Here is a 24,605-nt window from a genome sequence, read left to right as displayed (position 1 = left end):
TAGCAGGACGAGCCTGAAGGAAGGGGCAGCAAGCAGGGAGCTGGGCACACAGCGGCCAGGGGTTTGGGGACGCACAGCCACCACCCCGCAGCCCTGACCAGGCATTTCCGTGCGTTAGGCAGATGCAGGCTTTGGTGAATGAACGCTGGTGAACACCGAGCCTCTATTGTTGTAAAGCTTCCTCCAAATACTCCGTACTGGGACCAAGTACTAGAGAGGTAGATTTTAATAGATTTGGGGTTTTGTTTCTTTCTTTTTTTTTTTTTTTTTTTTTCTTACTATGGTGCTGATGTATATGTAATGTTAAAAAAAAAAAGTTATTTGTAAATATGTTTTTACAATTCTACAGATATCACTGGGTCTACTATCTGTAAAATATATACATATAAAAATATATATATATACTGTTTGTTTAAAATAGAGTATTTTTATTTCATTCCTTAACTCATCCTTACTGCAGTGGTATTGCACTTCAGATGACGTCTAATTACTAATTTGTACTGTATCCCTGATGGCAACTTGCTCCATTTTATTCAGATTTTTCTAGTTTTCTGTTTTTACTTTGTACATTAAGCATTGCTTATTTCCTTTTAAGACCTGTACAGAGCTCTGAAAATGTAGAAAAAACCTGATGTTAACATACCACTTTTAAAGAAAAAAAAGAAAAAGGATTAAAAAAAAAACAACAAACAACAAACAAATAAAAGATGGTTATCTGAGTCTTATATAAGGCTGGTTTGTGGGATTATGTTGGCCCTGATGGTCCTGCAGGCTGCCCTGGGGAGAAGGGAAGGGGCCCCCAAAGGCTGTGCTAGCAGTGGAGCTATGGCACCTCAGTGGCACCCCTACATCCCTGAAGGTTTTGGTGGGTGCCCACAGGGCGTGCTGGAGGCAGCAGCCACAGGTGACTGCAGTTAGCTGCCAGGGGGTTAATTGCACAGCCAGGTGTAGGCCATTTCTCTGAGGTCATTGTACCTCAGCGAGGTGTGCTATAAAAGCCCATGGGTGGGGGTGAGGCAAGGCCTATGCTTGGGCAATTGTTATGGGGGATCCTCTGGCTTCCTTCAAAACCTCCCCAGGTTCCTGCCTTTGCTCAGCCAGCGCCATGTGGTAAGGAACCACTTTGGGGGGAGGGCGCAGGGTGTAGAGTCTTGTGGCTGTAGTCTGGAAAGGTGAGGTGAGCTCTTCAAGGTAAATCGAGGTGGGTTTCAAGACCCTACACCAGTATCTCCATGTTTCCACCCTACTGGAGGGTCCCGGCAGATGGGGTGCTCTACGCGCAGCTTGCAGAAGACCGGCTGGTTTGGGCAGCGTGTATGGCTGGGCTCCAAGTAAAGACTTCAAGGTGAGGTTCCCCTTCTCTCTTTCCTGTCAGACCTTTGCTGTTTTAAATGCATCTCCTAGCAGGTGAGGCTCCTGTTGACCCTGTTGCACTCCAGCTTTGTGCTGCTAGATGATACCTTGTGGCCTCACCCTGTGGCTTTGGGCATGTGAAATTGTCTCTGTGTGACAACAGCTTGTTCCTTTCTGGTGTAGATGGGTTATGGGAAGCTATCTATAAACATGGCAGGCGTTATAACAGGTAAGCTTTGAATGGAATAGTGCTCAGATGTCTGCTTCTGAAACTATCAGCAACCTCTGGGCCTCCTGTAATCTGTGTTTCAGGCCTGTTGGGTGATTTGGAGCTTTGTCCTGGTTTTCCTTAAGGTGGCAGTGATTCCTGCTGCCCATCACTGTCTGAGGCCTTGCTGGCAGGAGGGTTTGCTGCCTTTCTGCCCGTGGGAGGACAGTAAATGGAAGCATTCCCAGTGATCACTGTGGTTGTTGAACCTGGTCCTGTTTTGCTTTTTCCCTGTACACAAGTGCCAGTGAGCTGCCTGTTCACTGCTGTGATCTGCTCTCCCCTCAACAGCCTGTATTGCCCCCCAGTCTTACACCTATCTACTTGTTTCCTTTATTGTTTCTAATGCTACTTTGGCCTTTACCACACACAGGTACTAAATTATGCCCCTTAATCATGTTAGAGCGACTGTGAAGTGCTAGCTTCTGCACATGCAATGTGTCTACTTTTTTTTTCATGTGGAAGATTATTGGGAACCTGATCCCACACTCGATTATTTTGGGCTTGGGTTATCAACCCTTGCAGATTTTCAGAAAGACTGTGTTCTCTGTACAGGCCTGCCTGAACAGAGCTGTAAACATGGTTAGTGTTTTTGGTCAAATTCTGTATTCAGAGGCATAGCAGGGAAGGCTTCAGCTTGCTGGCTGTAGCTGGCATGAGTATATTCAGCATTCCCTGTGTAGTTTGAATTATCAGGAGCTACCAAGACAGTCAGTTATGGTCTTTGCATCTCTGTTCTTCTACACAGTTTAAATTTGTCATCAGCGGACTTTAAGCCCTTGGTGCTAAGCCATGACTTCCCCCTCTCTCTTAGCAGAAAGCTGTTTTCATAGTCAGTTTGCTTTTCATTGTGATTCAAAGATCGAAGCCGAAATTCCTTTAAGTGGTATATTCTTTATTGCAGCGCTGGATGCACGGGGGATCTCTCCACCTATCGTGCATACTCAAAACAAAAAGCAGTCTTGAATTTATACAATCAATCTATCAATATTCTACAAGCACCTATACATATGCATTACCTATCCCCGCCTTCCCTCGCTTCTTATGCTAATTAGCCTTTTGGCACCTTGCGCCTGCGTAGAGCCTTCCAAGAATTGTGGGCAGGGGTCTTTGGGACGTGGGCAGGGGTCTTTGGGAGGAAGACCCCGAGTCTTCCTCACAGTGTACTTTTCACCTTTGGTCAGGAATCTGCTGAATTGGCAGGTTTCTTAATTGCAAGAGCTGGTTGTTGCCAATTCTTCCCTTTGTTGTATCTTTATAATGAATTCCAATGTCCAGTTTTGAGATTTATAGTCCTTACGTTTGTTTCTCTGTCCGTCTGCCGCTTCCTTATCATGAGTTTCAGTGTCTTGTTTCGAGATATACAGTCCATGTCTGGGGATTGTCCTTGCCTCCCCAATACCTCCTTAATCAATCCCCCCTTTTCTTTTCCCATGCAAATTCTTTTGCATCAGATACTTTCATTATTTACAGTAACACAGCAAAGCAGGCATCTAAACAACATGCACACAAATATTCCTAATACTACTAATGCGATTAGAGCAATGAACACTTGTTTCAACCATTGAAAATTGGGCAACCAGGAGGTTAACTTATTCCATATTTCACTAAAACTCCACGAAAGATCATCTTTACTGATATCATGTAGGACCCTTGTCTGCTTCCATATTTCTTCCAGGTCAGTAGAGATCCTTCCACTCTGATCTACATACACACAACAACTTGTATTTATTACTGTACAGACTCCCCCTTTTCTGGAAAATCTAGTAAATTCCTTTACTTAATATGGAAATTTTCTTTCCCAATCATTATGATATGTACCCCTCAATACCTTACCATGCACATTTGTCAAGGAGGCTAACATGGACATTCGTTGTAACAATTTCCAATTCCAAACAAGTAATACAAAAGACAATATTAAACTTATACCAACTAATATCAATAAAACAATAATTGGGTGACTCAGTGTGTTCAAAATCCCAGTTGCAGTTGGCGACCATCCAAAAAGTGTATCCCACCAGTTGTGACTTGTGTCTCGTTTCACTCTTTGCAAAACTCTGCTTATTTCCTTTGTATCATGATGGACAGTAATTAGAGTCTTCTCTCCATTTTCCTGAATACCTTTTAAAATTCTAATCAGGTCTTGGTGTTTAACTAGTTGCTTCACTAGTGTGAGGTTCATCCCAATAGGTGTAGGTAGTAACTTATGATACATTGTGTTGTTAGACTTGATCAGCTGGTGGGATACCACTGGTGCCAAATATTGAAAATCACACCCGACGATTCTAACAAAGTTACAAATACAAAAATTAGAATGATTTTTGCTATGGAGAGTTATATTCTCCTTGTCTATTTCTACAAAATCACAAGCAGTTCTTAAACACACGCACCCTTTACCAACATATACAAGCACAGTCTTTTGAATAGTATTTGGATGAATTTCAAAGTGGCAGATACCTTGCTCCGTGTCAAAACATATGTCCTGAGCATCAATTGTATTACTTTCACAAATAAATCCTTGTTGTTCCCGGGTAACACATGATTCTAGATTTACGGACTGCCATTTCCCATTCTCCATTCGTGCCCATGTTCTATGCTCTGAAGGATAAAGCACTGTCTTCTCGTGGTTTAATCCTAGTGCAAGGATTGGGTGTATAACATAAACTGTAGCATTACGTATAGTAAGCACGAAGGCAGTAGCCATGTTAACAACGGGATCATAAGTAAAATTCACCAGGGTCCACCAAGACTGGAACTTCTTCTCAAAATCATTGGCATTGTCCCAAACTGCCTTTCGGATTTCAGCTGGAAAAATGCCTTCACTTCCTTCCCTAATAATCAGGGCAGCCGTTGCCTGCAACCATAACTGTGCTTGCATACAACTAAGAGCTAAGGATACATTATCTTGAATCATACTAAGTGCATCTATTATTAGTTTGTGGTCTTGGTCTTCTGCATTTTCCCATTTCGGTAACACCTTTGAAACTTGCCATTGGCTAGTTCCCAATGCCAATAAGGATGATTGTAAGGGTTGTTTTAATTTTGTCAAATCACTTGTTGCTGTGGCTAGCTTATTCATTAATATTTCTGAATCAATTCCATTTAAAATTCCTAACCCTGTTCCTAGCATTCCAGTTAAGTCTCTTCGTGTCCTGCCCCTGAAGTGCACTTGCTTCTGTGACCATATTGTCCAGTCTTCAAATGATGTTCTTAAGAAAGGAGAACAGGCTGGTTGAACTGCCGAGATGTTGATTTGTATTAGCAACTCAACACGCTTGAGTGACCATTCTGGATTAAATAACAATTGCTGTTGGCCCGTGTTCCTTACTACATATGGGCCAGTTTCATAAATTTTGGGTTCCAGTTTGATTAGAGGTGGGGTGTGGGTTGTAGAGGGTCTCACTGTTGTAGGAAGTGCCGCATATATTGTAAAATTTAACATGAGGCCCTCACCATTATTGTCTTTGGACTGTTGGCCATTATTATTATTCCAAAAACAGCTGATTTCTACATTCTCTGTTAATGTAAAATTATACCAGCAATCCAATTTACCTGGGCGAATACAACCCTCTTGTTGTCCATTTTTGGAAATCGGTTTAACCAGAATCCCCGTTGCTTTCTCGTCAGTCGTTCCATTAAACATTTGACACCCTATTTTAATTTCATCTCCTATGGTTCTTTGATGTGTCCACCCTTCCCCTAATTTTTGCCATTCTGATGGTTTATATAAATAGTTAACATTTGTTCGCCAGATGACCATGACTGATAACCTTCCATTAAGATTCTTATCCTCTGTTGTTACGGCTTCAGTCCAAGGCCACCCACCATTCTCTATGATCACAGAGGCACCTTCTTGAATCACAATTACAAATATAAGCCATAAAAACAAAACAATTCTCTGAACAAATCTTCTGCCAACCATATTACCAAATACTCTCAACCTTAATGTCCTCATTTTGATCGACTAAGCTTTAGTTTCAGTTCATCGTCACCTGGTGTTACTTTCCAAGGAGCTCCTGGAGCCTTCTTCACTCGGGAATAGTGGATCCAAGCAGCTTGTTCTCTAATCTTGATAGCAGTGTGAGTTGTCAGCAACACTTGATACGGTCCATTCCATTTTTCCTCTAGGGGTTGTCCTGAAAAAGTCTTTATATATACATAGTCCCCAGGCTTAAAGGGGTGGATTGGTTGATCCAACCCTCTAGCTCTGGTCCCTAACACAAATTTATGTACTTTATTTAATTGTTTTTGAAGTTCAGTTATATAAGTATATAAATATTCTGATCCCAGCTGCGTTAGATCCTCCCCACTAAATAGAAATTGATATGGCCTTCCATATAAAATTTCAAAGGGGCTCAAATTCTCTTTTACTCTAGGTTTAACTCTAATTCTGAGTAATGCTAAAGGGAGGGATTGAGGCCATGACAAATTAGCCTCTTGTCCGATTTTAGCTATTTGTTGTTTAATTAAATGGTTCATTTTTTCTACCTGTCCACTTGCCTGTGGTCTATAAGGAGTGTGAAGATGCCAATCTATCCCTAAAGCCTGGCTTATTCGCTGAACAATCTTTGCACCAAAATGCGAGCCTCTATCTGAGGAAATGGTTGCTGGGATCCCGAATCGGGGTATTATTTCATTCAATAATGCCTTAATTACCTCCTTAGCCTTATTAGTTCTGCAAGGGAAGACCTCGGGCCATCCCGAGAAGGTATCTGTTAAAACTAATAGGTACCGATACCCCCCTTTTCTTGGTAGTTCCGAGAAATCAATTTGCCAATGCTGCCCAGGATAGTTCCCTCTATCAATGACACCAAATGTCACCCTATTTCCTGTATTGGGATTATGACGCATACAGGTGTCACATTGTTGGGTTACCTGCCTTATTGTGGTATACAGATTTCTTGCTACCAAGACTCGATTTAATAGTTTATACAGGGCATCAGCTCCCCAATGGGTTTTATTGTGTTCCCCCAAAACCATAGGCCACACCAAATTAGAGGGCATAACAACCCTGTTGTCCTCCAAATGAGCCCACCCATCAACATTCAGCTTCCCTTTTAGATCCTCGATCAACTTTAAATCTTCTTTTGAATATTTAGGAGCCTGTCCTTTCTCTAATGCCTGAATTTTACCGTCTGGTATTAAAGCAAGCACTTCCACTTGGCCTCTTTCCGCCACCCTTCTTGCCTCTTTATCAGCCAATCTGTTCCCAATCTCAGAGTCGGTGGATCCTCTTTGATGCCCTCAGCAATGCATAATAGCCACTTTTTCTGGTTGTTTTACAGCCTCTAACAATTTTAAAATTTCTTCAGCATGTTTTATCTGTTTTCCCTGAGCAGTCAGTAATCCACGTTCTTTCCAAATCGCTCCATGAGCATGTACCACGCCGAATGCATATTTAGAATCTGTCCAAATATTTACCCTTTTTCCAGCTGCCAGTTCCAATGCTCTCGTGAGAGCAACTATCTCCGCCTTTTGAGCTGATGTTCCAGGGGGTAAAGGCTTAGACTCAATTACCTGTTGAGTAGTTGTTATAGCATATCCAGCTTTACGTTGTCCTTGTGTAACAAAACTGCTCCCATCCGTGAACCAAGTTTCTTCCGCATCTTCCATGGGCTCCTCCTTAAGGTCTGGTCGGCTGGAATACACAGTCTCCATAGTTTCTAAACAATCGTGAATCACAGGTTCCGCCGGAGCATCACTAAGAAAAGAGGCTGGATTCACAATATTAGTTACCACAATTTCCACATCGTCCTGTTCTACCAATATTGCTTGATATTTCAAAAATCTCTGAGGAGATAACCAATGAGCCCCCTTTTGTTCTAAAACTGCTGACACAGTGTGTGAGACAAACACTGTTATCTTCTGCCCCATTGTAAATTTCCGGGCTTCTTGTATATTCATAATTACGGCTGCCACTGCTCGCAGACAGCCTGGCCATCCTTTACTTACTTCATCCAATTGTTTAGAGAAATAAGCCACTGCCCTTTTGTAAGGTCCCAACTTTTGTGCTAGTACCCCTAAGGCCATACCCTGTCTTTCATAGGAGTATAACCAAAAGGGTTTAGACAAATCTGGTAAACCAAGAGCTGGGGCTCGCATCAACTCCATCTTAAGCTTCTTAAAGGCTGCTCGGGCTTCTCCTGTCCATATTAGTCTTATGCAGTTATCTTTAATTAAATCATACAAAGGCCTTACAATTAATCCATAATTGTTGATCCATAATCTGCACCAACCTGTCATTCCTAGGAAAGTTCGTAATTCTTTAACAGTCTGTGGTTCTGGGGTACGACAGATTGCTTCCTTGCGTTCCGTCCCCAGTTCACGTTGTCCTCCTGAGATCTCAAATCCTAGGTATGTCACGTGGGTTTGAACCAATTGTGCCTTCTGTTGTGAAACCCGGTATCCATTCATTCCTAGGAAATTAAGGAGGCTCACCATCCACTGTATGCAGCTTCCCCTGTCTTCGGTAGCAATCAAGAGATCATCAACATATTGCAGCAGGACCCCTGCAGAATTGGGGGCTTCCCAGGATTCAAGTTCCTTTGCAAGTTGATTACCAAAAATCGTAGGGCTATTTTTAAACCCCTGAGGAAGCACTGTCCATGTCAACTGGACTTTTCGTCCTGAGTCAGGATTTTCCCATTCAAAGGCAAAGAGGTTTCGGCTTTCTGGGGCCAAGGTTAAACAAAAGAAAGCATCCTTTAAATCCAGTACGGTAAACCAGACCAACTCGTCCCTTAACTTGGTCAATAGCGTATAAGGGTTTGCTACCACAGGGTGTATGTCTTCAGTGATCCTGTTTATTGCTCTCAAGTCCTGTACTAACCTATAACTCTTCCCATCCGGTTTCTTAATTGGTAAGATGGGAGTATTATATTCTGATTCACACTCGACCAGTAACCCATATTTCAAAAACTTATCTATTGTATCTTTTATTCCTCTTCTATCTTCTATTCTAAGGGGGTACTGCTTAACCTTTACTGGCTTCTCTCCTGGTTTTAATTTTACCACAATTGGTGCAGCATTCTTTGCTTTCCCAGGGACATCAGGTTCCCACACCCCTGGATAAACCTGATCCTGGATTTCCGGAAGGGTTTCATTAAAAGAATCAGTTTGGATCAATACCAAACTTAGTGCACTTATAAGTCGGTCTTCTTTTACTCTTAACTCTACCCTTCCCTTTTCAAAAACAATTTCAGCTTCTAATTGCTCTAATAAATCCCGTCCCAATAAAGATCTAGGAGATCCCGGCAAATACAAAAACCTGTGTATTCCCATTTGCTTCCCCAATTCATATTCTAATGGCTTTAAAAAGAAAGCTTTTTCGTGCCTACCCGTTGCCCCCACCACTGTCACAAAATCTTTATCTTCTGGCATCAACTTCTGATTTAACACTGAATATGTAGCTCCTGTATCTACTAAAAATTCTACTTCCCGACCCAATTTCCCTAGCTTAATTTTAACCAGTGGATCTGCTAGGGTAGAGTCCCCCGGTCTCCTTCATTGTTTTGTAGCCATTAATAGTTTGTTTTCCTCTTGCCGCTTCGGGCATTCCCTTTTCCAGTGTCCTATCTCTTTACAGTAAGCACACTGTTCAGCCCGCAAGGGGAGTCGAATTACCTTCCCCCCCCTTCTCCTGCCTCGAAAAGATTCTTCCTGCTTTCGCAGGGCTGTCACAGTGGCTGCTGCAATCGTCTCACCTAACTTTTGCCTTTCATTCCCCTCGCGATTTCTAAACACTCTCCAGGCTTCTTCTACTAATCTTTCCAAATCCCTTACGTCTGGTTCTTTCATTTTCTGAAGTTTTCGTCTAATATCTTCCGCCGATTGACCCAAAAATAGAGATACTAATTGAAGTTTACCCCCCTCAGAGGAAGGGTCTATAGTGGTAAACTTCTGCATTGCTGCCCTCAGCCTTTCAAGAAATTCGGATGGGGTTTCTGAGGTCCCCTGTTTTATTGTATATAGTCTTGACCAATTCACAGATTTAGGTATTGCATTTTCTAAAGCAATCCTAATCCATTCTTGATATCTTTTTAGCATTTTATAATCATTCTCATCATTATAATCCCAATTGGGGTCTGCCCTAGGCACATGTACTTCCACTGTGCCGGGCAGGGCTCCCGAGGCTACCTGGATTTGTACCTGCGTTCTAGCAGTTTTAACTATTAGCTGTTTCTCGGTTTCTGATAATGCAGCCAGCATTATCTCTATATCCTTCCAATCCGGGTCTAAGTTTTTCACAATCAATTCAAATCTTTTAGCCACCACCTCTGGATCATCTCGATACCCTTTCACCGCCTCCTTCCAGGCATCTAGTTCATTAGTTGTGAAGGGTACTTTAATTCTAGCAGGTCCATTAGCTCCCATAGCCTGACGCAGAGGGGCTTGGATTATTGGTCTTATTTTACTTCGTGTACGAGCAGTTATCGGAGTAAACCCCTTAGAGTCTATGTCATTTCCAGCGCCTTCAACTTCTATTCCAGCACCTACATCACCATTTATAGGTGGTAAAACATAATCTTCCATCCTTTCTTCTGGCTCATTTAATTTTAAACACCTCTGCCCAATGCTACATGCTGAACAACACCTCTTTAATTTCCCCACTCCATCCCTTCTCATATCCTTTTCTATCGATAAAATCAAAGGGTCTTGTGGGGCCAAATTAATGCCACACTCCTTCTGCCATTCTGGGTGGTTTCTTAGAGTAAAAAACATATCCGCATATGAAACTTCATCCCATTTCCCTTCCCTCCTTAAGAATAACATTAATTGCAATAGCGTGTTGTAATTCAAGGTCCCATTTTTGGGCCATTTTTCCCCTTCTTGTAATTTATAAAGGGGCCACCACTGATTACAATATTTTATCAGGGTTTTCTTATTTTCACTTCCACCCGGAGCCCCCCCTATATCCTTCCAATGACTCAAAATACAACCCAGCACACTTTTCTTAGGAATTTCACTGCTTACTCGCCCCCCCATTTTCCAGTTTACACTTTCAGAATACACGTGTTACTTACAAAAGTGTATCACAAAAATGTATCACTCACAAAATTACAGGCACGCAATATCTTTCAGTAGCAATGTCACAAAGCTACTATTACCAGCAATATTGCTAAAATCACAATAACAATAGTCAGAGTCAAATTCCACATGTGATAAGTCAGAAAACCGAACTGTGTAACACCGTAATGATATCTCTCTTATAACAATGCCACGAACCTACTATTACCACCAGAAAAATAGCCAAAATCACAGTAACAATAACCAAAGTTAAATACCATACTCCATGAGTCAGAAAACCGAAATAGACAACACAATTCCAGATGGACCTTAAAGCGAGCTCTTTCCTTAAGGTCCCCAAATATACTTATGGTGCTTACCACAAAGTATATACCAAACACTGCCTCGCAGAAGATCACCTTCTGACTTACAGACAGTTCCAGATACAGATGGACCCCAAGGTCCCCAGATATACTTGTGGTACTAACCACAAAGTATATACCAAATACTGTCCTGCAGAAGTCACCTTCCGACTTACTGGACAGCCCCAGATGACCGGTCTACCAGAAAACCAAACCAGAATAAAGAATATACTCACTTACAATGATGGGGTCCTTGTCTGCCTCCGCAGTGATCCAGTGAGTCGAGGAGTCCCTCCGGGAAATCCCGGGGGTACCCTAGGGAGTCCTGTCCCCAGCGGGTCCTGCGGTCCGGCAGAGAGGTCGTCCCATCTGGGGTGCCAGATTGATTCAAAGATCGAAGCCGAAATTCCTTTAAGTGGTATATTCTTTATTGCAGCGCTGGATGCACGGGGGATCTCTCCACCTATCGTGCATACTCAAAACAAAAAGCAGTCTTGAATTTATACAATCAATCTATCAATATTCTACAAGCACCTATACATATGCATTACCTATCCCCGCCTTCCCTCGCTTCTTATGCTAATTAGCCTTTTGGCACCTTGCGCCTGCGTAGAGCCTTCCAAGAATTGTGGGCAGGGGTCTTTGGGACGTGGGCAGGGGTCTTTGGGAGGAAGACCCCGAGTCTTCCTCACAGTGTACTTTTCACCTTTGGTCAGGAATCTGCTGAATTGGCAGGTTTCTTAATTGCAAGAGCTGGTTGTTGCCAATTCTTCCCTTTGTTGTATCTTTATAATGAATTCCAATGTCCAGTTTTGAGATTTATAGTCCTTACGTTTGTTTCTCTGTCCGTCTGCCGCTTCCTTATCATGAGTTTCAGTGTCTTGTTTCGAGATATACAGTCCATGTCTGGGGATTGTCCTTGCCTCCCCAATGCCTCCCCAATACCTCCTTAATCAATTGTCACTTTGTTTCCTAGGACTTTGGCCATGCTGGGACATTGGTTTAATCTTTCCCACACCCCAGCCATCTGTGCCCTCCTGGGAGACAATGAAGGAGACCCAATTGTTAGCTGAGCATCTGTGCCTTCTCTTTGTCTGGGCTGGGTCTCCCTCCTGCAAGTGGCACATTGTGGGGACAGCCTGTCTTGAGAGGCTTTGTGTGAGAGCTGGGATCTGCCTACAGGAGGGCCCCACTTCTACCAGAACAGTGTTTGAGCATGTGCTGAACTGTAAATGTGTGTATAAAATCAAAAGGCCTTCGCAGAAGTGTAGGGTCAAGTGCAGCTTTCAATGTCTTGCTGAAGAAAGCAGTGTTTCAGTATATGCTTAAGCAGCCTCCTGCAGTGGGATTGGATATACTTGCAAAGCTGGGACCTTGCATCGGCATAGTGCATCAAATCATTTTCTTATGTTTGTGCAGAACGGATGGCACTGCTGGTGAAAATGAAGAGGAGTGAAGGAGGACTACACTGGAGGCACTGAGAAGGCCGAAGGATGCTGGGTAAGATGGACTCTTGCTTGCAGTGCCAGTTGGAACTAAGTTTCTTAGAGCTAAAACCATAAATTCCCTATGTAATTTGTTTAGGGTTTACAATACTGTATGGGAAATCAGAGCATGTAGTTGAAAATGCAGGTGCGACATGCCAATCTGTCTTTATGACTCTTCTTCAACAGCACAGGGAAGAAAGCATAAACGGCTCAGAAAAAGCATACATTTTACACTGCAATGGGGTGCTAGTACAGAGTTGTGATACTTTATTCACATGCACCTTATCTTTGTTGTGTCCAGGGAAACCATCTGCATTATCTACTCATCTTCTCTTTTTAAAAGAGTCTTCAGAACATTTTACTTAATTTCTTCATGATTCTGAAGTTCAGGTATTCATCCAGAAAGCTGTTGACAATCCCAGCTGCACCCAGGGTTATCAAGCAAGTCAGAACTATCAAATTCAAATAAAAACCTGTTAACCTAGAAGTAGAAAGAAAAATAGTGTTACAAACTGTACGTGGTGTGTTTACAGTGAAACTTGCTGCTTACCCAACTCAGTTAAGAAAAGCTCTTTACATTCAGAGAGGATCATTACTTACTTTGAGTGTTTTGGTAATTAACCTTTCCCACATGTGACTTTTGCTAGGGGAAGACTCCTAATAATGTCTACAGGGAAGCTCTTCCCCCACCCAGTGTTTCTACATATTCATGTGAAGTTGGGATCTTGTTCCATGCTGACCTACCTCATCACATAATGTGAGCACCTATAGGGAGAGCCACAAGCAAACATGAGCACCTCACTGCAACATTAGATTTAGGAGCGTGGGAGGGAAGATGTCAGGGCTGGAGGAGAAAGAGGTGTGCATGTCTCTTGTATCAGCACCTGTCGGTCAGATTCTCCACTGAGCTGGGAGGTCTGGTTTGGTTATCACTCTGCCTTGAAGATGGATTTTTGAACTGGGAAGGAAGGGTGTGGTCCTGAAACTTGGCTATTAGGACACTCATTGGGGATGGGGGTCAGATAAATTTATCTGTACCAAAATAACTTCATCAGAAGAAGCCTGGCCAGCAGGTTGAGGGAGGTGAGTCCCTTCTATTCTTCTCTTGAGACACTCTCCCACCCCACCTGGAGTACTGCATCCAGGTCTGGGGCCTCCAGCACAAGAAAGATGCAGACCTGTTACAGCAGATCCAGAATAGAGCCACAAAGATGATCAGAGGGCTGGAGCGCCTCTCCTAAAAAGACAGGCTGAGGGAGTTTGGGTTGTTCAGCATGGAGATGAGAAGGTTCTGGGGAAACCTTATAGTGGCCTTCTGATACTTCAAGGGGCTTTGCAAGAAAGATGGGGTGAGTTCTTTTAAAATGGCTTGTAGTGACAGGACAAGGAGTAGGGGTTTTAAACTGGAGAAAGGATGGATTTAGATTAGATATAAGGTAGAAATTCTTTACTCTGAGGACGGTGAGGTACTGGACCAGGTTGCCCAGAGAACCTGTGGATGCCCCATCACGGGGCTTGGAACAACCTGGTCTAGTGGGAGGTGTCCCTGCCCTTGGCGGGGGTTGGAACTGCGTGGCCTGTAAGGTCCCTTCCAACCCAAACCGTTCTATGACTCTGAAATGTCAAACTACCCCACAGGAGTCTGGGAGAGCACCTCAGCCCTGAAGCAGAGGTGTTGACAGGCACATGACAACAGGAACCTTCCTCTGCATGCTCTGCTGGGCTCAGTCTTAGCTGCCTTGGTGCAGGCTCTGGCCCAGTAGATATGTTGTGGGAGTTGCTGCTGGACTGGCCTCTGCAGGCAAGGAAAGGTCTGCGGTGACAATCCCATCTCATAAGCGTAGGAGGGAGGTCAGAGGAACTCATCATTCTTCTGTTTATAGCTCCCTATATGCATACCTGCAGAACCCCACTGGTGTCTAAAGTCTTGACGTGTGTAGCTTTTCAGTACACACAATGTCTAAATGCAAATGAGAAAATGGTGAAGTATGAGATGTTCTCAGTGTCAGAAGAGCATGAAAAAAGTCTTGAGCCTAGCCTTCTAATCATCTCTTGGAGCCAGCTGGAGGGAAGGAAGGGGATGCAGCTCAATGGTGAGGGCCTGTCCGGCGCAGAAACCAAGTAGAAGGTGCACTTAGCTCTCGTGTGCTTAGAAATCCAGCCCTGGCAAAACTGAACTGCAATTCATGTAGCCTGGTACACTTACATGTGTCATAACCAGCTCCTTGAGCTCAGGCCACGTGGGCAGGTTTGTCTTTAACTGCCACACCTGCAGTTGGTGATTGCAGTTGAGATTTGGTGTGCAGGCCGATTACCTTTGTGCTGCAAGGCCTGCTGGAGGCACATGGTGTGTGCTGGGGCACAGTCCTGCACGCCTCACTGGTGCAGAAGCACCTGCTGGGGGTTAGCACAAGCAAAGCCATTTCCCAGGGCTGCTACACTGACTGTCAGCACCCTCTGTCCAATGCAAAGAAATCAGGGTTTCACCAAAGTGTAAAGTCTAATAATGAAGCCAACCACTGTTCTTAGGCTTTCTTGGCAGGATGAATCTCTAGGGCCTACAGTGATGAAATAAATCATGGGAAAGATTTCTTAAAGCTTTTTTTTAAATGAAGGACTTCTTATCTTCTTGATTTATCTAATCCCTTCTGCTGTCTTTTTCCCACTTATTTTGAGGGCTCTGTTCCCCAGATTTCCTTTATAGTTGCTGATCTTCTGGTTGGTGCTCACTGCATCTCTTACTAGGAGATAGAGTTATCTCTGTATATTTAAAAAAAAAAAAAAGAAAAAAGCTCTGGAAAACAGCTTCATTCTTAAGTAACAGCTCCTCAAAAGAGGATAAGGGATTGGTGGAGGCTGTCATGAAGAGACTAACAACATCTGTATACAAACTGTGGAAAATAGCCCCACAGTCCAGCCTTTGCTGCTGCAGGGCTACTCACTACTCAAAAAGTGCTGTTTGCAGTCTGATTGTTTTGCATCTTTCTCTAGAAGCATAGAGTCCAAGACTTTTACTTTTATGACAAGCATGTATTGTGCTAGCCTCTTCTCATGATTGTTATGAATTGTAAGAGGAGCCTTAGGTCAGAACACATAAGGCAGGACAGTGGCTTCCATGAAACAAGAAATAAATCGTGTGTTTTTATGTGTGCTTGTGCACTGGAGGGCTGTTCTGCCAGTGTCTGTTGTAGCAGGGTCCATAGTACCAGATGCTGTACACTTACACTCATTAACTTATGCTTATCTGGAGCTGTGTCTCTTATCTGTGTGGTGAAAGTTCATCAGCCTACAAGGGCAGATGTTTGCTTCACTTAGTGCAATTGTGTGGCTAGAGTAAAGGTCTTAATGTGACAACTTGAGGAAAAATGAAAACAGCAGGCAGGCTGCTACTGTGTGTGCCTTGCCCGAGCAGTCTCCCCATCCCACATCCATCCTGAGCTGCAAAACTGCTCCTGTTTTCAACTTTCTCTGAGCCCAGGTGCCAACATGCTCAGCACAAAGCAGGCACCCACGAGGCAGGCACCAAACCTTTCCCCCTTGTGACCCGGAGCATGTGCACCTCTTAACCTAGGCTCCCGCTGTAACAGCCAGCCTGCTTTCCCCAGGGTCTGTGCCTCAGAGCTCTTGCTGGCACTTCACACATGTTGCATTCAATTACAGTCACTTTTCTCTGCCAGTCCTTGGCTCCCCGCCCAGCTTCAGAGCGCAGCCCGGAGCTGTTAACCTGCTGGTGAGGTGACTCCTTACCTGCCTTTCACTGACTGCGCGTAACCGTGGAAGTACTTGTAGCGGGCGAACATGTACAACAGGCCCAGAACTGCAGCTACTTCTAAGAAAGAAAAGATTAATGGGAAAGAAAATGAGGATCACAGACAGTTGCTTTGCTTATGTTTTCTACTCGCATGTCTCTGGGGGCTCTTCATAGCTCCTCATACCCTAGGAAGCCACGCTGAGGAAAAGCATTTGAAGGAGATGCGAGTATTCAACACTCACTGCAGGAGGCTTTTGTCAGGGGTTTGCTTGTAGGGGTGGGCTGCAGGCCTGTCCAAAAAATCTAACAGCATTCCCTATAAATCGCTCTGAAGACCTGACAGGAATGTTACACCCAGCCCAGCTCGGGGGCTGTCCCAGGGGCAGAACAGTGGGTCGGAGCACCGTGGCTTGACCCAGCTGTCATTCTGTATTGTTATGGCGGTTCATGTTTAAGGGGAGTATTTGTTTTGGAAAAGAGTTTCTTATTTATGTTGTTAATAACCTGCTTTGCATTTATATAGCAGCTTTTATCCAAGGACACGAGAGAAAGCTGTAGTGAATGTTAGCTTTCTGACCTCCCTGTGGGAGAAGCGTGAAGCTACCTCCGCCTGATAGATGGAGCGGGGTGTGCGGGTCACTCGCGCTATCCAGGACTACGCAGTGCTGGCGAAGCTGCTTATGTCCTCTCAAACTGCCGAAGTGTTACAGAGGACAGCTGTTACTCTGGTCTGGATTAGCTCCTCTTAGCGTACCTATGGGAGATGCCCAGCTGAAAAAATTACTTAAAAGGGCGACTAATGCAGTCCTCTTCTTACATATGGCAACGCATGCCTTCCTTGATTCAAGTGTCTGTCTAGGAGCACGTGTACTGTCTCCCAACCAGTTTGTTGAGCTAAGTGGAGCTACTCCGGATTTACACTGGAATCCCATATAGCTGCATTCCCTTTGCCACTGCACCAAAGCAAGAGTTCAGAACGCTTGGACAGAAATGCCAGCCTGCTTAGGTGCTTGGGAAGGCAAAACAGGTTTTCATGAGTCTCCTTGCATAGCTGAAGTGCAGTAGCCATGGCTGGTGATGTTGCTGCTTCAGTGCAAAGTCACAGAGCAAACGAACAAGTCACAGCCCAGCAGTGGTGTGGCTCATCTGGGTTGTAAAATCCCACCAGTTTGCTGGCTCGAGCTCCATCTCCTTCAGTCAGGGGTCCAGCCACAGGGCTGAGTGCTCTGACCTGAACCTTCTCGGGCTGTGTCCTCCCAAGGATGATAGCTGTGCTTGATGTCCTGTGAGGATTGTCCCGTAATGCACAAATAAGTGTTAGTGGGAAACATCTGGGAGCTGCTTTTCTGAATGATTCACCCAGAAAATCTTCAGTGGATTTTCTGTGAATGAAAAATATGCCATGTACCATGGCTCCTTGGCTTGCAGAGAACAGTAAAAGCTGGTGGGGCTGTGTGAAAAGGCATGACTAATTGGGGATTTCAGTGCACTGAGCATTCCTTCAGGAAGCCTGGAGTAAGGTAAGAAGTGAAAGGAAGGCAAAAAGATGTCTACAAATAATGTACCTCCTGATAAAACTAATTTTAGAAACTTAAGTAAAACTTCTCAGTCCAAGAGAAAAACAAGAACTGTTTACCTTGGTTAAAAAACCACCCTGTGATCCAGAGGACAGTCAGGAATATTGGATAAAACTCCACGCAGTTTTGTCTGCAGAATAAATTGGAAAAAATGTTACTCTGGAAAAGAACGATGGGTGGGATTTTTCAAGGGGAATCAGCTTTGACACGATTTTCTTCTCACTAAAGTTAATGCTATTGAATCTAGTGGGAGCACAGTCAAGCCGGAATTAGGCACTCTTAAAAATTCCCTTCTTTGTAATCTCAATACAAATATAAACTATTTCAATTATTTTCTGTATATTTAAACCTAAGCAAGGATCTGTATCCTGGCTACGTGGAAACGCTTACCAAGGATCCTAACTCAAGTGCCTGTGCAGCAAGGGCAGGCAGGATTTCAAGCATGTGGATGTGATGTTGATCACTTTCCTCTGTATTCTGCATGCAACTTGTGTGGGTCAGCGTTCCCAGGGCTGTGAGAGGAAGCGTGGAGCTGTGTGTGGGCAGTGTGGATTGCTCTGCTGAGGCCAGTGCCTTTATGAAGTGCTACCGGGCGTAGGCAGCATGTGATGGATCTTCGTGTGGTTAGGACAATAGGGGTTTTATTTGTTAACATCATCAGTTTTCATGCCAGTATTTTGTTGGGACCTCTTTTCTTGGTTGTTCTGAATGAGCTTCTTGTTAATGAATTAGGCAACCTTCTGTGTCTGTCGCTCTGTTATCTAATATTTAATATATTCTACATCTTGTTGTTATTGTCACCCGGTACAACTACAGTTGCATCAGAAGGCATTGTTTGAAATAACACCACGTTACATATATTTGTGAATGGTCATTAGCTAATCACCAGCTGAAGCTCTTTAGGAGCATGTTGTCATTGTGAACAGGCTGCCTCACAGTTATCTGCTGGCTTTCTGTGCTGCTGCCTTCCATGTGTTGTGTGATAGCCACAGGCCAAGAACTCGCAGCATGGTTTGCTAGATCCAGAACATCTGAGTTCTGTAAGTTACAGGCAATTAGTTCCTTGCCTTTACTTAGGTTTGGATAATCTGATTGCCTGGTTTCATCAGAACTTGAACTGTGTTAAACGAGCTGAATGTACCCTGTTATCATTAAGATAATAGCTGAGCCATTTGAAAAGTGTTTTCTTCATTATTTTTTCATTTCCTGAGCAAAGGATGCAACAAAAAAGGTAATATCTTAAGATAGTGTTTTTGGTTATCTTCTGGGCTGAATTGTTATTCACTGCCATCATCTTCATGATGTCAGGACTTACTGTGCACGAAATGTTCTGTCAAACTCCGGAGCTCCAGTGACAGCTGGGGGCATGACCTTGTGCTTCATCCTTGATCTCCCCACCAGCCAAGCAAAATGACCTGTAAGCAAACATGAAGGCTCAGGGATCACATGCTTCCTCTGTTTTGGGGGGAAAAAAAAAGACAGCTCATTTGAGTTACTAACACATCTGTTTTACGTTTTTTAATAGCAATCATTGTTCTTCTGTTCTTTCTGCTTCATCTGATGGAAATAGATGGATGCTAGGGAAACTATTTTTTCCCTACAGAAGTTCTGGTCTTGCCTTCAGGAGTAACTTACTTGTGAGGAAGGGGAAAAATTGCTATTTCAGTGCTAGTGGTCCTCACCTGTTTGACTTTAAAAGTTTCTGGGTACCTGGAGTTGTTTTCCAAGCCATGCCATAGCCACCCTGTGTGAGAAACTTTTGCTCTACTTTTACCTTAACTTTATTTGGATCCAGGAACAAGACACCCACCTGAGTTCACTAAAAAGACTGTCTAACAGGCAAGCCTAGAGCATGCCTTCTGTCTTCCCTTCAGAGAAGAGTGGCATTAAAACACAGCTAGGGATATCAGTGGTGCTGCTCTGTGCACATCTTACATCTTTACCTTCTCCTGAAAATGTATCTTTCCTTCTGTCCTCCCCACATGTAAGTAATTACTCGTAGCCTTTCCCCTCAGAGCACCTCGCTACAGCACCTCTCATTGTATTTGTATCCAGCGAGCCCTCCTCTGCTCCCACCCACGCTCCTTGTTGTGCCTGATTCATCCCAGTGTGCCACCCTGCAGCACTTCCAGGGGGGAAGCGTGGTGGTGGGGAGGCTGGGGAGCGTGCTTGCTGGAGACCGAGACTCACAGGAGCACAGGAGTTCTTTTAGAAGTGTTTTCCTGGAAAACACTGAAGTTGCTTTTTGGCTTCTGCCACTCCCAAAAGCGTTGTTGTTGTTGTTTTGTGTCTGGCAAATGCTGCCTGGCTCATCAGCCAGAAGTGGTAGGTGAGTCTGAGTGTCTTGCAGCAAAGGCATTTTTACCCAGCAATGTGTTCCTTCTTTTTTTGGCCTGCACTGAGCCCTACAAGAAGCCTTACAACCAGTCAGGGACTGTGTTTTGTTTTTTTTTTCTGCTGAGGAACTAAGGCAAACCAAGGCAACTCACTGCATCCAAATTAGCTCAAAATAAAAAAAGCCTTGAAAGGGTGCTGGACGGAATAAGCCCGCTGAGGAAAACAAGGAGATTAAGGCAGTGCAGGGGCCAAACTGTTCCTGTTTGTTCAGCACGACTAACCAAAGCAAATCCCCAAGGCTGTGGTGCAACCCTGGCCTCAGCCGTCCCGCAGGCTGCCCTTGGTGTTGCCTGCTCAGCAAGGAGCTTGTCTGAGGGGCAGAGATCGCACGTGGGAGCGAGGGGCGGGTGGGTTCTCATGTGCCAGTGAAAAGCAAGCTGGGGGAGCAGAGGCATGCCTGTCACCTGAGAAGAAAAGGTGAACCCCACATGCGGAACAGGACAGGTGCCAGCCAGGGACTTAAAAAGAGCTGAGGGGGGAAATTGTTGCTGTATTTCTTGTTCCCTGAATGCAGCCTGCCTTTCAGTTCCATCCCAGTGAAAGGAAAGCAGTGATGTAGCCCCAAGCGTGAGTTTTGTGGTTGTTTTAACAAGGGCTGAAATAAATAATAAAGCAATGGGACAGCTCTGCTGCCCGCCCACTGGAGCTGCTGTTGTGAGCACGCCAGAAAGTATTGCAGCACGAGGAAGTAAAGATTTCCCCAGCCTTTTCCTTCCCCTCCATTGACGTGTTCAATTCTAGCTGGCTAAATGACATGCCTGTGGTAGTTACAAAGCATCTACAACTGGCCTTTGCTGGCTTTTTTTTTTTTCTGCTTTCATTTTCAGGTGGCATTTACAGTTACTGTGTTAATATCTTTACACCAAAAATGCAGGACAAATCAGGCTTTCAAGGAACATTACTCAAATATTTTGTGTTCAAGCCTGTAGAGAGGCTGATACTTTTATCATGGTATATGATAGTGCATGCTAATTTGCAACTTAAATAAATCTTTGAATAACTCATGGTTCTGAGACACAAAACCTTGTCTTTCTGTATCTCTGATGACGGCTAAGTGAAACCTGACTTGAGCACTGCTTCAGAGAGGTGGTCTTGCCCATTAGCAGCTTCCTTGCTCAGGACCAGAGGCTCAGCAGAAGAAACGGAGGAGCAACCAGAGCACTAAGCACTGTGCGTGTTGCGTTTTGTTCACAGCAATTGGTCACGCTCTGCACTGCATCCCATCCCTTACATGAGCTGGTTATAGCACATGCTTACACTACCAGCTTCACAGCGTTCAGCTGAACTCACGATAGTTGATCTGTGTTGGTTTATCCATGCTAAAAGTAAACCGCACTGTGATTTAAATCAGATTAACAGATCAGGTTCTTACAAAGGTTTCTCTCTGGGCTTGATGTTGGACTGCCCAATGCGTAAATTAAAATCCAGGTGATCCTGGCTTTTCAGTGATTTTTAACTAGAGTAACTAATACGGACTAAACATTACAAGAAAGAATGTATTTTCTACCTCCCTTTCCCCTTTTGGTATCTGCATATTTCATTGTGTTTTCAAAATGCACTAGGCTCCCAGATAATGTGTGTTTTTGTTTTTAACTCTTAACACTTCTACGTTAAAAGTTAAGGCAGGCAAGTTGAGCTTTCACAGAAGTTGATGGTAGATATTGCCAGCAGCCAGAAATAGCAATGTTTTGTGCAGATCACAAGAGTGTGTTGCAGCTGATCTGATGACAGAAAAAGAATGTAAATTTAAAGTGCTTTCTATTTGCTTTCTGTTGTGTTGGACTTTTTTTTTTTTAAACCTAGAAGGGGTCATGTTCTCAGGCTATTTTTTTTTTCCTGCTAAGGTGCAAGTGTTACTTCAGCAGCTGAGGCTTTCAGAACAAACAATCACATTGCATTCGTTAAGTTGCAGCGCTATAGGTATTTGGAAAAAAGATAAAGCGATTACTTTTCACTTGCTCTTAATCGCATCCTAGTATACTGCAAATGCCTTCAGACATCATGATTCCTGATGTAAACACAACTATATGAATCAACATATATAGAAGAAATTAAATACAAGAAGTAAAAATGCTACCACAGCTACGTGAGATGCCCATCAAAAAGAGCACTGCAGATTTGCCTGCTTCTTTCCTGGTCCTTGATTCTCGAGGTATATCAGCAGGGGACAAAACTTTTCTTTAAGATCCAAATAGACTTGTAATGAGGAGGATGTACTGCAGAATGCCTCCTGTTCTTGCTGCCTGGTGTAAAGGTTTGCTTTCCTCTTCCCTTTTGGATACTTAGCATGTGTCTGGCTATTCCAGGCAACAGTTTGTGCAGTGCTTTCAGTCCAGCGGTGGTGTACTTGATTTGACAAATTTACTCTCACTTTTTGAGGTTTTGGGTTGCACAGCTGCCTAAATAAGAATTGAAACCAAGACACAACGTGGCTGTTGGGTAACTTCACAGCTAGTTGCGAGCTCTCACAATAGCATGATTCCAAAGAGTCAGCAAACAAAACAGAACTGAAAATAAATTACTTTTCCCCACGGGGAAAAGTAATCTGTCCCACGGAGCCAACTCCCTCTCAGGCTACAGAGAGGGCAAACAGTGCCCCAGTGAGAAGCGACTTAGGAGGCACCAGGAATTAAAGTTACAGGACAACCGGTTTGTCACCACAAAACATCCAGAATCGGCGGAAACCTCCCCGAGCCCCAGCCCTGCAGCCCCGCAAATCTTACTTTGCTGGAAGGCAGAGAGAAGGGAGACAGCAGCCAGCAAGGTGAAGTCCCCCATGGTTCTGGCCGCTTCCGCGTGCGAGCAGGGTGTGTGTAGGGGAGGGAGCTCGAGTGAGCAATAAGGAGCGACAACAGGTGGGGAATTGCAGTGCTTCTCGGCACCACAACAAAGGAAACAAAATAGCCCGGCTTTTTAAAATGAGTGCAAAATTACAGCCATTTTTCTGCCATGGAAAAAGTTGAAATGCAGCCAGGCGGCTCTGCCTGCGTGAAGGCACAGCGAGAACAAAACCAGCCCTGCCTGCCTCTGTGGCTTCAGCTGCTCTTTTAAGTCTCAGACTTCAGTCGTAATCTCTTTGGGGGTGCAGACTTTGTTCCCTGTTTGTACAGGGTCTCGCACAGCGAGGTCTGCATCCATCCCCGGTGGTGCTGCCCTAAAGGAGCAGGTGCAGGAGATGTGGCAGGGGAGCGCAGCTTTGTGCTGTCCCTACCCTTGATTTACGGTTTTGCTGAATGTGTACAACTTGGGCTCTTGTGGGCGACACGACAGCCGCTTACCAACAGTCACTGCGCAGGAGGAAATCGCTCAGGGTAGTTCAAAGGGTAAAACAACTGAGAGAGAAAAATCTCCCCTCGTTTTATTGTCTGGAGTATGTTTCCCGGCGTTTATGCCTGGGACTAAAATGAGGAAGGATTCTCTCAAGGATTTTTTTTTATCAGCTAGCCTTAGCTAACAGGACACTTAATGTTGTTAGCCTTTACGATCCCATGAGTCCACCAGAACAAAACCCGTGTAATTTTTTTGTGTGCAATTCCAGGATTATCTGCCTGCATTGTCTCCAACTGGCATTACGATGGGGTATTTCCTTGACTTTTTTCACATATATTAATTTTGAAGGCAAAAGTAAAACTTTAAATCAGTTTTTTCATTGTGAAAATTGTCACGGTAAAATCTGTTGGGTGTTAATTCAGTATATTGTTCTTTCTAAAGATTGGAACAGTAGATATGCTTTAATAACAGCAGCTGGGTATTTGTACTTTGTAACTCTTTAACTGCTGATTTATGCACTTTATTTACTTTTATTGTAGTAAGGGGCTGGCCTTCTGACAAGACAGCTACTCTGCTTCTAGGGGCTGGCTCAGTGTTCAAAGCATCAACACCCTGCCAATATGGGGGAGTGATGGAAAACCATAACACAGGGCTGGCAACTGGAAAGTCTGAAAGGTCAGTTTGAAAACTTAAGCCCATAAGAGCTAAGCATTTTAAGGCTAGCTGACGCTGAAGTCATGTTTTCTTTCCAACTTCATTCAAAGTATGTGAATTTCAAAATGGCAATGACACATTACGTCCACCGAAGTTTGATTTAAAGGTAGGCAGGAATATAATCCAGGACAGGGATTAAACCCACAGAATTTTTATAAATTACATGGCCATTATGGCAGAGATAGGTACACTTAAAACCATTTTCAATTTCTGCTGGTAGCAGGGAGTTTGTAGTTGTCTATAGATTTGTATTGCCATTGGTCATACATGGTCCACAGACAATTTTGTTATAGAGTTACGCTTTCTCCCTGTAAAACTCAGTAACAGAAAATCGGATCACACACAGAATAAGGCTTTTAGGCTGGGTCCACTTCTGACCGTGCAAATACAGTAGCATCTCAGGTGCCCAGAGCTTTTACA

General features: G+C 44.0%; 1 protein-coding gene and 1 long non-coding RNA gene across 2 annotated transcripts; both read right to left on the bottom strand.

Annotated features, from left to right (window-relative positions):
- Positions 1 to 4,586: 4,586 nt before the first annotated feature.
- LOC311435749 lies at positions 4,587 to 7,935 on the bottom strand. The gene is made up of 2 exons (XR_014692365.1): positions 7,139 to 7,935; positions 4,587 to 5,757 (listed from the first exon to the last, which is right to left on the bottom strand). It is a non-coding gene; the product is annotated as an uncharacterized lncRNA (long non-coding RNA).
- A 4,780-nt stretch (positions 7,936 to 12,715) lies between these two features.
- MGST2 (microsomal glutathione S-transferase 2) lies at positions 12,716 to 23,067 on the bottom strand. The gene is made up of 5 exons (XM_084517426.1): positions 22,925 to 23,067; positions 19,120 to 19,219; positions 17,864 to 17,934; positions 16,224 to 16,305; positions 12,716 to 12,957 (listed from the first exon to the last, which is right to left on the bottom strand). The coding sequence occupies exons 1-5, from the start codon at positions 22,977 to 22,979 to the stop codon at positions 12,825 to 12,827; spliced, it is 441 nt and encodes a 146-aa protein (XP_084373552.1). The 5' UTR covers positions 22,980 to 23,067; the 3' UTR covers positions 12,716 to 12,824.
- Positions 23,068 to 24,605: the final 1,538 nt, after the last annotated feature.

This window comes from Aythya ferina, assembly GCF_964211825.1.
Source record: "Aythya ferina genome assembly, chromosome: 4".
Classification (NCBI taxonomy): Eukaryota; Metazoa; Chordata; class Aves; order Anseriformes; family Anatidae; genus Aythya; species Aythya ferina.
The sequence above is the reverse complement of the archived record's forward strand: the minus strand, read 5'-3'. Positions and strand labels throughout refer to the sequence as shown.